Source organism: Callospermophilus lateralis, chromosome 18, assembly GCF_048772815.1.
Source record: "Callospermophilus lateralis isolate mCalLat2 chromosome 18, mCalLat2.hap1, whole genome shotgun sequence".
NCBI classification, from domain to species: domain Eukaryota; kingdom Metazoa; phylum Chordata; class Mammalia; order Rodentia; family Sciuridae; genus Callospermophilus; species Callospermophilus lateralis.
In genome coordinates, this window is record NC_135322.1 from 63,566,335 (window position 1) to 63,580,586 (window position 14,252).

The 14,252-nt window shown below is 63.6% G+C and overlaps 1 protein-coding gene across 11 annotated transcripts in view; it reads left to right on the top strand.

Annotated features, from left to right (window-relative positions):
• Gse1 (Gse1 coiled-coil protein) overlaps positions 1 to 14,252 on the top strand; it is a 204,452-nt gene that overhangs the window by 170,435 nt on the left and 19,765 nt on the right. For 10 of the 11 annotated variants that reach the window (XM_076839249.2, XM_077105909.1, XM_076839253.2 and 7 more), the window contains exons 2-3: positions 2,999 to 3,217; positions 12,171 to 12,370. In XM_076839249.2, the coding sequence (XP_076695364.2) occupies positions 3,001 to 3,217; positions 12,171 to 12,370 (417 nt within the window). In that variant the 5' untranslated portion in view covers positions 2,999 to 3,000. The remainder of the gene's footprint in view (positions 1 to 2,998; positions 3,218 to 12,170; positions 12,371 to 14,252) is intronic. The other variant, XM_076839259.2, reaches the window with a different exon arrangement.

Genomic DNA, 14,252 nt, shown 5'->3' on the forward strand with positions numbered 1-14,252 from the left:
TTCCCCAAACCCGGATCAGGGCAGAGAAAGTGGAACCCAGGTAGAAAGGACAAGCAGTCACTGGGACACACAGGGGCTTCAGGTGCAGTCTGTGGGACCCCAGTGCCATTTGGGGTCCCAGATCCCAGTCCACCGTGGCACCTGCCCAAGTGGACAGCAGCCTGCCTCTCGTAGCGTGTGCATCGCTGGCTGCTGGGCCCTGTACCGTATAGGCCGGGGGGAGGTGGAAGTAGTCCCTGCCCTGCTCTGGACCGAGCACTGTCCTGACCCTGCCTTCCCCCCTCTGGGACAACTCTTTTTGACCCTCGGGGGTGGAGGGATCGGAGGGCTGGCTGGTGGTCTGATTGCAGTGAGAACAGCCTTTTCCGTGTGGCGGGGGGTCTGCAGATGGCCACTCTGGAATCTCTGGAGCACCGTGGAGGCTGGGTCGGCAGCATCTTGCCGCCTCCCTGCAGATCCTCCACCTTGGCTGGGAGGCGCAGCTCGCGCCTGATCGGCGGCAGAGCCTGCGGCGTCCTGGGGCTGGACTTTGCCATGCTGCACCTACTCGGGGCCAAAGCCAGGCCTGTGTGGAGCTGGGCGGGTCACCTGTGGGCTGGTGGGGGCCAGAGGGCCTGCTGCTGGGGTGGGGGCTCCCTTGCAGCTGCTGGCTAGAAGCCCCCTCTTAACGGGGTAGTGACCACCTTTGCTCAAGTGGCTGAGGCAAGGGCCCATCGCCCCGCCATGGCTCAGAAGGCAGGCGCAGGTCTGGCCCTTACTCCGAGAGGGGAGTCGATCTCCGCCTCTTTTATTGTTGCTCTGGGATTGAGCCCAGGTCCCCTGTCACTGAGCTGCACCCCCAGCCCTTTTCAGGTTTTAAGACAGGGTCTCACTAAGTTGCCCAGGCTGGCCTTGAACTTGTGATCCTCCTGCCCCAGCTTCCTGAGACCCTGCGGTCACCAGAGTGTGTCACCGTGCCCAGCTGACCAGGCTGTCTGGAAGGTAGCCTGCGGCCTGCTGGGCTGTCCCTGGTGGGCGGTGTTTCTGTGCACAGGCTCCTCCCCTCCTGTGTGCCTGCTGCCCCTGCCTGGCCAGGCCTGGCTCTGTGCTGTGGCCTGTAGGGCGAGGCCTGTCACCACAGCAGCCCTGGTAGCCTCCCAGGGATGCTGTGGGTGCTCCAGGGACCTAACCTCCTGGACCTCCCGGGGCTGGACTTTGCCATGCTGCACCTACTCGGGGCCAAAGCCAGGCCTGTGTGGAGCGGGGCGGGTCACCACAGACAGGAGTCCAGGTGACCACACGGCCCTGACACTAATCCACGCAGCTCAGTTGCCCGGGTTGGGGGCAGCACAGAGCGCAGCGCGGGTCCTGACTCGTCCTGGCTGGAGTCTGTGCCGACAGGCCCTGGGTCATGCGGCGGCTCTGCAGCCCTCATCTCGGTTGCCCCCGTCGGTCCTCACGGGGTGAGGCTCACGAGGTGGACTTGATGGTTGCCCCTGTGTGACAGGAGGAGACCTGTCTGGGCTCACATATATGAGTCCAGGCTGTCCTTCCCAGCTGGTCCCCTGGGCCTTTCTGTCCACCTGGGCACTGGCTGTGTAAGGAGAGGATACTGGAGGCGGTCTGCAGGGGTGCAGCTGGGTGAGGTGGGTGCTCACGGGGCGGGCAGAGACCGGGCCCACTTTGGGGCTCCGTGCCTGTCAGGCTTGGAGGTGGGTGGCCGTGGGACCAGGCTGCTACTGAAACTGTGCAGTTCCGGAGGTCAGGCTGCGGGGCGGGGGGGACCCTGTGACTCCTCCCGGGAGCCGAGCAAGGGGACACAGTGGGGCCTGGCCCCTGGGAGGCCAGCTGGCTCGTCACGGGGCCCTTGTGCAGCCTTTCCTCCCGAGGCTTGAACCCTCGCTGGAGGGGCCTCGCTTCCTGGCCTCCTGCCTCAGCCTGCAGCCCTGTAGTGTTGCCACCCACATGCCTCCAAGTGCCCGGGAGGTCCTCCTCCACCATCAGGAGGGGGCAGCGGCCAACTCCACCTGACCCTCCAGACCTCAAACTCAGGGTGCACCTCCAGGCCCTGGGGCCCTGCCCTGGGGCCCCCTGGGAGACCTCTAGGCCCTGCCAGGCATATCCCCCCTGGGAGGTGTGCCCGGGCTTGGGTGGGGTGCTGGGTCCCTTCCCGCTCTCAGGCTCTAGTGGGTTCCGGAAACGCATTGCTTCTGGCTGCCTGTGGCCCTGCTGCCCCTGCCAGGTGCGAGGCCACTGGCTGACTTCTCTGGGAGGTGCACACAGCGAGGGAGCGGGACCTGGTTGTTGACGGGGCATCTGGCCTCCACAAGGATGGGGACATGGGTGAAGACTGGGCTATGGCGGGCAGGGCCTCCTCACTGATGCTTGGGGGACTGGAGAGGTGGGGTTGTGACCTGGGCTTGGCCCTGCCAGTGGCGGGGGTCAGCTGCCATCCTGAACTTGGCCGAGTGGCGGAGTCCTCGTGCCTAGAGAGGCTCAGGGGGGCTGCAGGATGGCTCCGTGTCCTCCCCGCCTTCCCCTCCACCTGCTGAGCCTGGTGACTTGGAACTCGGGAGAGCGTGGAGCGAGGGCACTGGCCTGTGGGGGTTCGGATCCTGGGTCTGCACTGACCGTCCATGTGGACAAGACCACACAGGAACCTCGGTTTCTTCCTCTGTGACTCTGGGACAGTAGCAGTGCCGACCTCCCTCCCCAGAGCGCAGCCGCTGCTCCTGGCCGTCCTGGCCGGGAGCCTCCGCTGCACGGGGCGGACTCCTTGCTGACCTTGCTTCGGCCGGGGACCCTGCCTCCCTTCCAACACCTTTTGCTCTGGGACTCTGGGTCGCCAGGCCCTGGTGCCCAGGGCGACTGTGCTGGCTCGGCCATCTCCATGCCTGGCTGGGCGCGGTCTGTCCCCTGTCCGCAGCCTGCCGCTCTGTCCGCCTGGCTCTCTGCATGCTGCCGCCGCCTGGTGCTGGCTCTGCTCTCGGTGACCCTGGTTCTTCTTTTCCTGTTTCAGGCATGAGCCATGAGCCCAAGTCCCCTTCATTAGGGATGCTTTCCACCGCGACCAGGACCACCGCCACCGTCAACCCCCTCACCCCCTCGCCACTCAATGGCGCCCTGGTGCCCAGCGGCAGCCCGGCCACCAGCAGCGCGCTGTCGGCCCAGGCGGCGCCATCCTCCAGCTTTGCCGCTGCGCTGCGCAAGCTCGCCAAACAGGCGGAGGAGCCCAGAGGTAAGAGGCGCCAGCTGCGCGAGGGCGAGACCAGGAGGCAGACAGGTGGCGCTGCCCGCCCCAGCCCCTCCCTGCCGCTCTGCTTGGCTCTGCTCCCCTCCGCCTCTCCTTCCTCGGCCGGGGCTGCCTGGGTGGGGGGGAGGGGGCCTGTTGGCCGCGGGACCACAGTGGATTTAGGGGCTGTGGTGCCCCACGTGTGTGTCGCTGAAGCCCCGCCGAGCGCTCAGGGTGGTCCTTGCCCAGTCAGCTGGCGCCCCAGCTCAGACCTGCCCATCCCCAGTGGAGGGGAGCAGGGGGTTTCTGAACACACTGGGGTCCAGAGCAGTGTCCCTATCCTGCCCCATCACCTGAGTCCCAGGGTGCAGAGGCCTGCCTTCTGGTGACACCTGGGCTCAGACCATGTGACCCGGAACAAGAACTTGTCCCTTCTGAGTCAATGCAGGGAGACGCTCTAGGCCCTTCCGGCTCTGGCCTGGGGCACCTCAGACGGCCGAGTGCTGCTGATGAGCAGGAACAGTCGTGGCCAGGACTGCTTAGAGATGGCCCTGTGGGTGCTGGCTGGCCCCCCAGAACCCCAGGCTCCTCTGAGGCAGGGGCTGAGGACACAGGAAACCTGGGTGACTCTCTGCCAGGGCTGCGTCCCTCGGGCCTCCAGCTCTGTGGAGCAGGTGTTGGCCCTGACCAAGGGGCCAGGTCTTAGATTCTGGCTGTCTTCTCTCCAGGTCCCTTCTGTTGCCTGGTCACCAGGAGCAGCATGGGGAGAGATGGTGGGTGCGTGTGGCGACTCTCCCTTCCCCGCCCTGCTCACCAGGGTGGAGGTGGGGCTGCTGGAAACCCTCCGCCCTGCTACCGGGCTCCAGTCGGGAGGCCAAAGAGCAAATGCCTGGAGGAAGCGGCTCCCTGCCTCGAGGCTCCCTGCCTCGAGGCTTGCGGGGTGGTGAGCAGGTGTCTGCTGTGGCCTGGGCGGGGACACACAGCGGGACACTGAACTTGGAGTCCAGGCTGGGCCCTCCCAGCAGAGGCGCAGAGGGAAGGGTGAGAAGCCTCTGGGCTGGAGTGTGCTGGTGACTTCTTGCAGGCCAGGTGCAGGCTTCAGGGGACAGTGCTCTGGGCCTGAGCCCTGGGCTAGTGCTGCACGGAGAGGTCATGAGGCATCTTCCCGAGGCGGGGAAGGGAGCAGGGCCTTGTTTCCTCGGCTGCCCCAGCTGTCCCTAGCGCCTGGCTCCAGTGGTGGGCCAACATGTGGCTCAAGTGTCAGAGCCTGCCCGGCCTCCCTGGCTGGGAACTTGGTGTGCCTCTGTGTGCAGGTGGCTGGAGGACAGGCACTGGCCGCGGGTCCCTGCTCCCTCTTGACTCTGACCTGGGGCTCTGGTGTCCGGGACTTTGCAGCAGAGAACCTGAGCAGGCTTGCAGACTGGTGGGGCCACTGTGTGACAGGCGCGTCTGTCCCCACTCTGCTGATGTGTCTGCTCGCTCCCCTGGGTGAATGACCCCAGGAGTGCGACCAGCACCGTGGATACTGACCAGTGGGAGAACCCAGGACACTGTGGTGTGGCCAGGCCAGCGCTTCGCCCCCCATTCATATGAGATCTGGGGGCTTGCTGGGGGCCACAAGCCATCCCGAAGCCGTTTGAGCTCCAGGTCTCCGTCCGGGCAGCCCCAGAGCTGGCTTCGTCTTAAAGTCCTTGGTCATTTCCCAGCATCCTCAGCCACACCCCACGCCAGCCCCCGATTTTCTGTCACCCCAGCTTGGACCTCGCCATGCCCTCTCTGTAAAGTAGGCTGATGTCCCTGAGCCAGCTGTTGTCCAGGTGGGGGGCTGAGGCTTAGGAAGAAGGGGTGCAAGTCCTGTGCTGCCTCAGTGTGGGGCTTCCCTGGTAGACTTGGAGAGCTGGGGTGAGGGTGCCCGAGACCATGCCCTGCTGACCACCTCCCGTGGGGGGTGTGCTGTGCTCTGGAAGCTGCGCGTGGGCACGCGGACTTGGGTCTCCCCATGCCTTCCCACCTTGGCTGGCTTCTTGGATATGATTCACAGGGGAAGAGTTGTCACCCTGTGGAAGCTTGTGCTGCAGCCATGCCCACTGTAGTCCAGAACATTCCCCTCCCTGCCCTTGGCTCCCACAGTGGCCATGGACCTCGCCTTCTGGACTGCTTGTTTTGGACATTGCCTGCTCCTGGGCTGTGTAGTGGGAGACTGGGCCTGTGCTCTCCCGTGGCTGAACCCCAGAGGCCGGCATGTGGGTCCCCAAGCTGGAGGTGTGGGAGGGAGGTGGCCTAGAAAGGCTCTCTCTCCACCCCACTGTGGCCACTGATGGAGTGCCTGCTGTGTGCCCGGCCTGAGGTCTCTGCCACGGTGTGCCACCCTGGGTCCCTGTCAGCCTTGGCAAGTGGCAGAGGGGCCATTCCAAACTCTGAACACTTGTGCCCTCACCATGGCCTGTCGTGTGTCCACGTCTGCCCAGATGGGACAGGAGCCTTAGCCATAGCCAACTTCAGCTGCTGGACCCCATGCTGAGGAGTCTGGAGTGAAGGGATGGCCACTTCCTGGGGGTCAGGAAGGTGTGGAGAGCCAGCAGAGCTGTGCTGCTGCCCCACAGGCCCGGCCTGTGCCCTCTGTCAGCCCCGGGGCCTGGCTTGCGCCTGCGCGGCTCCCACCTCCACTGCTCAGGCTGATGGTGGGTGTCCTCATGGGGTCTTACGGGGGCAGTTTAAAAACTCAGTTCTGACAAAGCAGGTGCACACGCCATCTCATCTGCCCTCCCCGAGAGGCTGAGGACCGGTGCAGCGGCCCTCTGAGGTTTGCAGGTGGGCCTGGTGGAGGGCGGGGGACCCGCCTGACTCCTTGACCTCCCTGCGCTCAGCAGGTGAAGGGCATCTGGACTCTGGTTTACATCTTTAAGAATCTGCTGTGTGACCTGGGCAGGTCACTTCATCTGTTGGAGCTACTGTTTCTTTGGATAAGAGGCCATCCCAACACCCTGGGTTGCAGTGATTCAGCGAGGAGGCCCTGGGGCCACAGAGCATGGCAAACAGGGACCGCAAGAGGCTCATTGCCCTGACTACTGACCCCCACCCACCATGGAGGCACCCCTCCTATTCCCACTGCTCCTAACTGCCGCCATCGTCCCCACCGCACTGTTGGCTTCCCTGGAGGGCCCTTGGCACCCTGGGGTGAGGAATGTCCTCTGTCAGGCTTTGTGCTGGGCTGGGGCCTCTGCTGGCTGCCCTCCCGTCGTTCTGCTGTTGTCTTCTCATCCTGGGAGGAGGGGTCTGTGCCCACGTGGGTCCCTGGCTGGACCCCTGGCTCCTCCCTAGTGACAGGCCAGGGGCCCCTTGGAGCTAGTGTCCTGGGCCTATCCCACCTTGGCTGCTTGGCCCTCCTCTGGAGCTGCTGGGCTGGCTCTGGCCTTGGCCCAGGCCATCTGGGGAGGCCTCAGGTCCTCTGTTGTGCAGGGACAGGGTCCCTCCCCTTCTTGGTGCATCTGAAGTCCCTGCCTAGGTGTCCCAACTTTTTTTTAGTTGTAGATGGACCCACACTGTCTTTATTTATTTTTATGTGGTGCTGAGGATTGAACCCAGTGCCTCACACATGCCAGGCAAGCACTTTGCCACTGAGCCCCAGCCACAGCCCCCATGTACTGTCTTGGAGTGGCTTTTGGCCTGCTCTGAGTGCCTGGCCTGCCTTGTGACTTGGGGATCCCCAGATTGTTGTGGGACTTACTGGTGCTTGTGGAACCATTGACTTAGCGGCGTTGGGTGCCCAGAGGTGCTCCTGGGCCCTGTTGACTTTGAATCACTGGCCCTGTCCCGTAGAGGGCCAGCCTCCGAGCCCTGGCCCCTTCCCTGCCTTGTGCGTGGGAGGGGGCAGCTGCCGGCTGGGCCTAGCTGTGAGGCTGTCTGCTCATCTCCCAGGGGTGCGGTGCCTGTCTGCTGTCAGTGGGCTGCAGCGTGGGGACCCCGTGTATCCTCAGCTGATCTGGGGAGGCATGCATGCCTGGGGCTCTGTGCCCCTCTGGTCCTCACCCGTCCTCCCTTGAGGGGCTTCTTGGGCTTAGGCCACATCCTGAGCCTTGCTTCCTTCACCCAATCAGGGGGGCTTATGCACCTGCCCACGGGAGCTGGAGGCCCGCCCTCCTGGCACCTGCCCCAGGCTCAGGCGCTGCTTCTGCCACCATAGAGCAGCTTCCGACGACACCGAGTGCTGGTGATCAGCCGTGTCTGCTGGCTGCCTGCCCAGTCTTGTCACAGCCTTGCAGGTGTGAGGGCAGGCGGGTCTGGTGACTGTTGGGTCCCTGGTGCCACCTGAAACCAAGATGCTGTCCCTCAGTGGCAGTGACCAGACACCAGCCAGGCTCCTTCCCCGACGGACTGGCCAAATCCTCAGGGCTGGGCAGCGGGTGAGGATAGGCAGGTGGGGAGCAGTTCCCAGAGCCTGGAGGGACGCCCAGCAGGTGCACCTGCAGGTCAGGCTGAGGCTATTGCCATCCAGTGGTGTGGCAGGACAAGGCTTTTGTCCCACCGCCCACACCCCCGCCCCAGAAGTCCACCTCTTTTAAAGACAACAGCAAAAGACTGGGGTGGGGGGCTGGTCCCCTCATCTGAGTGCCCCAGGCCCTTCTCAGCCCTGAGTTCCCAGGGCCACCACCTGCTGGGCCCGCCTCCCCTATATCCTACTAGCAGCCCCATCGTCCGGGGTGCCCTGGGATGGTCCTTCCTGCCCTGGTCTGAGCGGCTGGTGTCTCCCACAGTTCTGGCAGATCCTCGGTCCTGATGTGTCCCAAAGCAGAGCCCACACCTTCCCCTGCTGGTGGGTTCTATGACTGGCTCGTAGGCACAGGACAGGGGCCAGCACCCACTGACAGCCCCTTACGCAGGTGGGTGCTGCGGCCTTCAGCCTTTGTCCCCTCTGCCCAGGTCAGCGGTGCTCTGGCTGGCACGGCAGGTGGGGGCAGCTCTGTCTGGTAGTGGCATATGGCAGACACCGGGTGCTGCCTGGCTGGCCCTCCCAAGCCCTGTGGGTCATGGCAGTCGTCGACGTCCCTGCTCTGCCAGGGACCAGGGATTCCAGAGGGTCACCTGCTCAGGCAAGCTGGTGTCTCACCTGCTCTGGCCCCTCTGCGCCCGTGGGAGCTGCAGCCCTCCTCCCAGCAGACCCCAGCGCTGCATGGCTCCTGGGGCCGCCCTCCTGTTCCACGGGGTGTTCTTCAGGTGTAGGAGGCCATCGGGAGCATGGTCTGGCCCTGCGCCTCCCCACTCATCCTGTGCCACGTCTGGCAGGTAGTGCCCTGCAGGTCCCCAGGTGCTCTGGGCGCTGCTGAGTCTCTGGGGCTGGGCAGCTGATGAGGATGGGCAGGTGGGGAGCAGTTCCCAGAGCCTGGGAGGGATGCCCAGCAGGAGCCCCCACAGCAGGCCGCTGGCCCAGGGGGCAGGAAGGTCTATGGAGTGTTGGTGACTGCCCAGATGTAGTGTGGTGACCCTAGAGGAGCAGCCTGGGGCACAGCAAAGCTGCCGGGAGGACTCTGCCCAGAAGCTGCTCAGAGGTCACCCAGAGACCAAAGAGACCTGACAGGAAGCATTGCTGGCCCTTGGTTTCTCCACCGGTTGAAAGCAGGGCCTGGGGACAAGGGCTGGGCAGGGACTTGGGTGGCTCTGTCCCAGCGTCTCTCTGTTGTCTCTGTCCCAGTGTCCCTCCGTTGTCTCACAGCACGGGGACGAGGTGTAAACCACAGGCACACCCGCCAAGCCACCTGATGTCCTGACCCTGCCAAGCTCTGGGCTGCCCTGGCCATGCGAGGAGGCAGCCCAGCAGGACGTTCCAAGAGCCCTCGTTGGGGGGTTCTGATGCACTTTGCTCTCTGTCACTCCTAGGTGGGGCGGCCACACGCAGAGCTGGGTTCAGTTTGGGTTCACAGGGCTGCGTGGAGCTTCAGGTCTGGGCCCCTGCCCCTGCCCCTCAGGCTCGCTGTCACTGGCTGAGCCTGACCAGGCCGAGACCTGCCCTCCACACTCCTGGGGTGCCCCCAGTCACCCCACCGCCTGGCCCGAGGTTCCTTTGTCAGGGGGTGTGGTGCCGCGGTCGGGGCCTGGCCAGGCAAACTGGAGTCCGTGAGAGGCGGCGGGCACTGCTGCAGCTCCGCAGCCGCGGCCCATCTTCACGGGCTCCCGGGCTGGCTCTGGGGTCTCAGCTGTTAATTACGTGTGCCGTCGGGCTCAGTGTTAATCTGCGAGGTCAGACAGCAGAGGTGACACGACGCGCTCTGCCTCTTGTCATCTGCAATCCGGCTCAGTTTCATTGACTAACTCCTGGCTGAATGCTGCCAGTTAATTACAGTGGTGGCGAACCCTCCTGCTCCAGCCGCGCAGTGAGAATGCAGGCCGGGCGCCGGAGCGGCCTTGCTAATTGGCAGCGTGTTGTCGGGCATCGATCGCTGCTGCTCACGGTGGTGCGCAGGGGCCTCCCGCCTCGGAGGGGATCAGGCCGCTAATTGTTGATGGCCTCCCCTTGTCCAGCCTCAGATCGGGCCCTGCCCGCCCTCCCATCTCCTTCCTGGCACTTATAGGCCGCCTGAGAGGTGGGGGCGCAGAGCAGGCCCGGGCCAGCAGCTCGAGTCGTCCTCCTTGGGCAGCAGCTGCTGTGCAGTCTTCTTTCTAGAGCGAGGGTACAGAGGGGTCTGTGAGGCTCCTTGGGGCTCAGAAGTGGTTGCTTCACCTTCCGCTGGCCCTGGAAGGACCCAGCACCCCTGTGGCCTTCTAGCTTCTTCCCCAAGAGCCGCGGACCTGGCCGTGGGTGCGTGAGCTCCGCCCTGGCCTGTTGGTGGCTCTTGGTTTGTTGGTTTTGTTTCCTTCTGGCTCTGGAGCATGGACACCCACGTTCCCTCCATGGGGGGGGGGAGTGTGTGCAGACTGGGGCCAGGGCTTGGGCCGGGTACGCCGCAGGCCTTGGGCAGATGTGGCGCTGTTCCTAGTAGCTGCCGGGTGGACTGAGCTCAGGGGTCCCCTGATAAGGAGCCTGTGACAGCCTGTGCCATGAAGCATCACTCTGCCACAGGTGAGGAGCTGGTGTAAGCCATGGCACGCTGCGCGGCACAGGCGCCAAGCACTGGGGCCTGTGCATTGGAGGGATTCCATTTGCGGGAGGTGCAGGCAGAGGAGCCGCTGCAGGGGCCAGATGGGGCGGTTGCTGGTGGTGCAGGCTTTCTCTGGGGTGAAGGGGCATTCTCAAGTTGGTGACTGCAAGAACCATGGGGCCGGTGTGGCTCCAGGTGTGGGCGTCACCCCTCCACAAAGGTGCAGGCCTGGAGATTTCCAAGGAAACACCACTTTTATTTTTGGAGAAAAAAGTTTCTGAGTTTTGTTTTTTCCCCCAAAAGCTTAAAAATGAACTTTTCAAGTCAATCCAAGCGTGTACAGACAGACGTCCCTTGCTCAGTCTGACCGGGACCTGCCATGGGTGTTCTGTCCCAGTACCCAGGGCCGCATGGTCACATCGAAGCTAGTGAACGTCTCAGGTGTGGCTCAGTTGGCCGGGCGCCCTGGCGTGTTGGGTGGGGCTGGCAGCGCTGGCCAGCACACTCTGAGGCTGCAGAGGGGCACTCTCTCTGGCGTCGGGTGAGGGTTCAGGATGCCGAGCCTTCCCTGGACTCGGGCCAGCGTTTCTCTTCATGGGGTTGGTCAGGGAACGGCAGCCAGCTGGCCCTCCAAGAACCTTGGGATATTGCCAGGCCTGGCTGCGTCAGCCCTGTGCCTGCTTCCTTGCTGTCCCTGGAAGCCACTTCCCCAGGTGGGTCTGACCAACCAAACCGGCTTGCCTCCAGCCATAACTCTCTGCCCTGGAAAGGACACCAGGGGGACACTTGGCTCTGGAGCTTCTGGCAAGCTCTGAGCCTCTGAGGTGTCAGCTGTGGGTCTGCACCTCAGTCTGCCCTGCCCAAGTTGGGGTTTGGCCAACTTAAGTGTGCAGAATTCTTGGGGTATAGGCAGTGGCTTCCAGGTCTGTCTGGAGAATTGGGGGTTGGTTTGTGCCTCAGGCAACAGCCCTCGGGCCTCACTGCCACCTTGACCAGGACTGGCTGGGTGGGAGCCTGTTCAGGCTCCCTGAGCACAGCGTGCTGCTTGGCAGCTCTGGGCTATGGCCTGCAGGGCTATGGGGACAGCTGTGGCTGCCCTGCACAGTTGTGCAAGATACACACAAGCTTAGGGAGCCCTGTTAAAGAGAACAGGGCCACATTTCTGCAGGAGATGGCAGGACTGTGCTGAGGGAGCAGGGTGCCTCCTGGGGGGGCAGGGGTGCCTCTTGGGTCTGCATAGCTACTCTACCCCTTGCTCAAGTAAGGTTCTGTCCCGATGGAAAAGCCCTTGGGACCTCTGCCTCCTGGTCACACTGCTGAGGCCATCCTCCTCGCCTTCTGCCCGACCCCTGCCTTGACACTGAGGGACGGGGGCTTCTCTCTGGGGTGCAAGGAATGTTCTGGAAATGGATGGTAGTGTTTCTGCAGCGTGGTAAACATCCGACCCACTAGCTTTGTGCTCTAAGGTGGTGACTTACCTCGGGGTTAAGTTTAAAGATGAACATCTGCTGATGACCTTCAAGCCTCCTGGACACTGGTGTTGGCCTCCTGGGCCACCCAGTCCAGGTCCCAGCCCCCAAGGACACTCAGGCCCTTTCAAGAGTTGCTGGTGGGCTCGCTGCAGCTCTGCTCAGGCCACATGCACAACCCTCCTCTCCTGGAGCCAGGACAGCTGGTTGTGGGACAGGGCTTCCCTGGTAGGGTAGGGGTGGCACTAGAGCACTGGGTGCTTTGGGTTTTGCTATCCCAGCCTATGGGGCAAAGGGACCATGGCTGAGCCACTGACCAGGTCTGGCGTCTCTACCTCTGGGTGTGGGAAGCTTCCTGGAGTGGCGGGTGGTGCAGGGAGGGTCTGGCCCCACTCAGCTGCTGTGTTCCTCCCACAGGGTCATCGCTGAGCAGTGAGTCGTCACCTGTGTCCTCTCCAGCCACCAACCATAGCTCCCCTGCCAGCACACCCAAGCGCGTGCCCATGGGTCCCATCATCGTCCCCCCTGGGGGCCACAGTGTCCCCAGCACACCTCCGGTGGTAACCATCGCCCCAACCAAGACTGTCAACGGGGTCTGGAGGAGCGACAGCCGTCCGGTGAGTGGCATCTGAGCAGGGCAGGTGCCTCCCCAGGGAGAGGACTTCCTTGGCTTCTGCTGGCTCCAGACTCTTAGGTGGGGTCAGAACTGGCACCTCACTCTGAGTCTCCTCTGCAGGGGCCTGAGGGCTGAGTGACCCTTGTGTCACCTGCTCAGGTAGCCAGGACAGAGCACCTCACCTCAGGTTAGGCAGCGTAAATGTGGTTTGTTCCCCACCATGCTGGAGAATAGTGCCCGAGGTGGGGCTGTGGGCAGGGCCTGTCCCTCTTGAGGCCTCTCCTTGACTTGCACACTGCATCTTCTGCCCGTGTCCTGGTCCCCTCTTGGGCGCACTCCAGTCATTGGACCAGGCACTCCTTAGTGGTGTGCACAGTGTGGCCTCCTAGGCCCCATCTCCACGTGCATCCACGCCCCAGGTGCTGGTCAGGTTGGGGGGCTGCTCAGCACTTGACCTGGCTCAGACCTGGAACAGAAATAGGAAGAGCTGGCTACAGCCCACCAGGCAGGAAGTCCCGCAGTTTCCTCGCCTGTCTTTACATTGGAAGCCCCCAGAGGAGGCCTCTTCCTGACATGGGGGCTCCTTTTGTGCCTATAGACCCTCACCCATCTCACTGGTGACTGCCTGTGCCAGGGAGCCCAGGAGCCCAGGGCCAGGCTCTGCCATGCACCCTGGTGCTGGGCCTAGAGGGGCCCTTCCTAATTAAGAACCGTCGTTGGCAGCAGGATCTGAATTTTCTGCTATGTTCCCAGAGGGGTGGCCCTGCTTGGAAACGCTAATTAACGCTTGGAAACCTCTCCCCTGCGCCCACTCCCTGTCTCTCCCCTGCGCCCCCTCCCTGTCTCTCCCCTGCGCCCCCTCCCTGTCTCCCCTGCTGGGCAGGGTGGGGGTTGGGCTCAGCAGCTTGGTCATCACCTTTACTGCTCTTGAGGCAGGACAGGAGCCAGCCTTAGGCCACAGACCACCTACTCCAGGGTGGAGACCCCCCAGGATTCCAGCAGGAGTCTTGCACCCCTCCTAGGAATAGTTAGCCCAGGCAGGACTTCCATCCTGACGTGGCCTCTGCTGACCTTGGCGTCTTGGCCTGGAGCCTCACTTGCCCCTGGAGCCCTGTCTGTGTGGCTTCACTCCCCACCAAGTGCAGCTTGGAAAGGGAGGACAGGAGGGCCTGCTGCCATGACCCGAGGGGCCTCGGGGCCACCTGAGAGGGCCAGTCCTGGTGAAGGGAGTTGAGTTTTCCTCTGGACTTCTCGCCACACACTCCTCCCCTGGGGGTCAGAGTCTTGACCTTGGGGGGAGGCAGGAGACTAAGACCCAGGTGCTATTCCTCCCTGCTGGTGACTATGGCTCTTGCTCCCACCCAAAAGCAGCCTCCCAGGGACACCTGCGCCCAGCTGCAGACCAGAGCCCTTACCCCAACCTAAGGTGCCTGTGAATGCCCCCACACGTCTCCGGGGCTCAGTGGGGTTGCCACATGCCTCCTGCCCAGAGCAGGCTCTCCCGAGGAGAGTCCCTACTGCCTCAGAAGTGCTCAGTGATCCTGGGGAGGGGACCACGAGAGCTCTGCTCCAGCAGTTCACCATGGCAGCTGGTGAGCCCCTGATGCAGAGGGAGGAGGGGAGGGAGGAGGCGCCAGATGAGCAGGTGATGCGCACAAAGGCACAAAGGCCCAGTGGAGAGCCTAATCCTGTGGGAGAGGCCGGCCTGCCTCCCTCCGTGTGGCCACAGTTGGTGTGCTGGCCCTTTCTTCCCGGGGGTTGCCACTGTCCCTGGGAGTGTGAGCTGCAGAAGGAGAGGTGGGTGAAGGATGGTCTGTTCTGCAGCCAGCAGGGCCTTCCTGCCTGCCTGCTGTGGGGCCTCCCTAGTCACCAGGGGGGCTCCC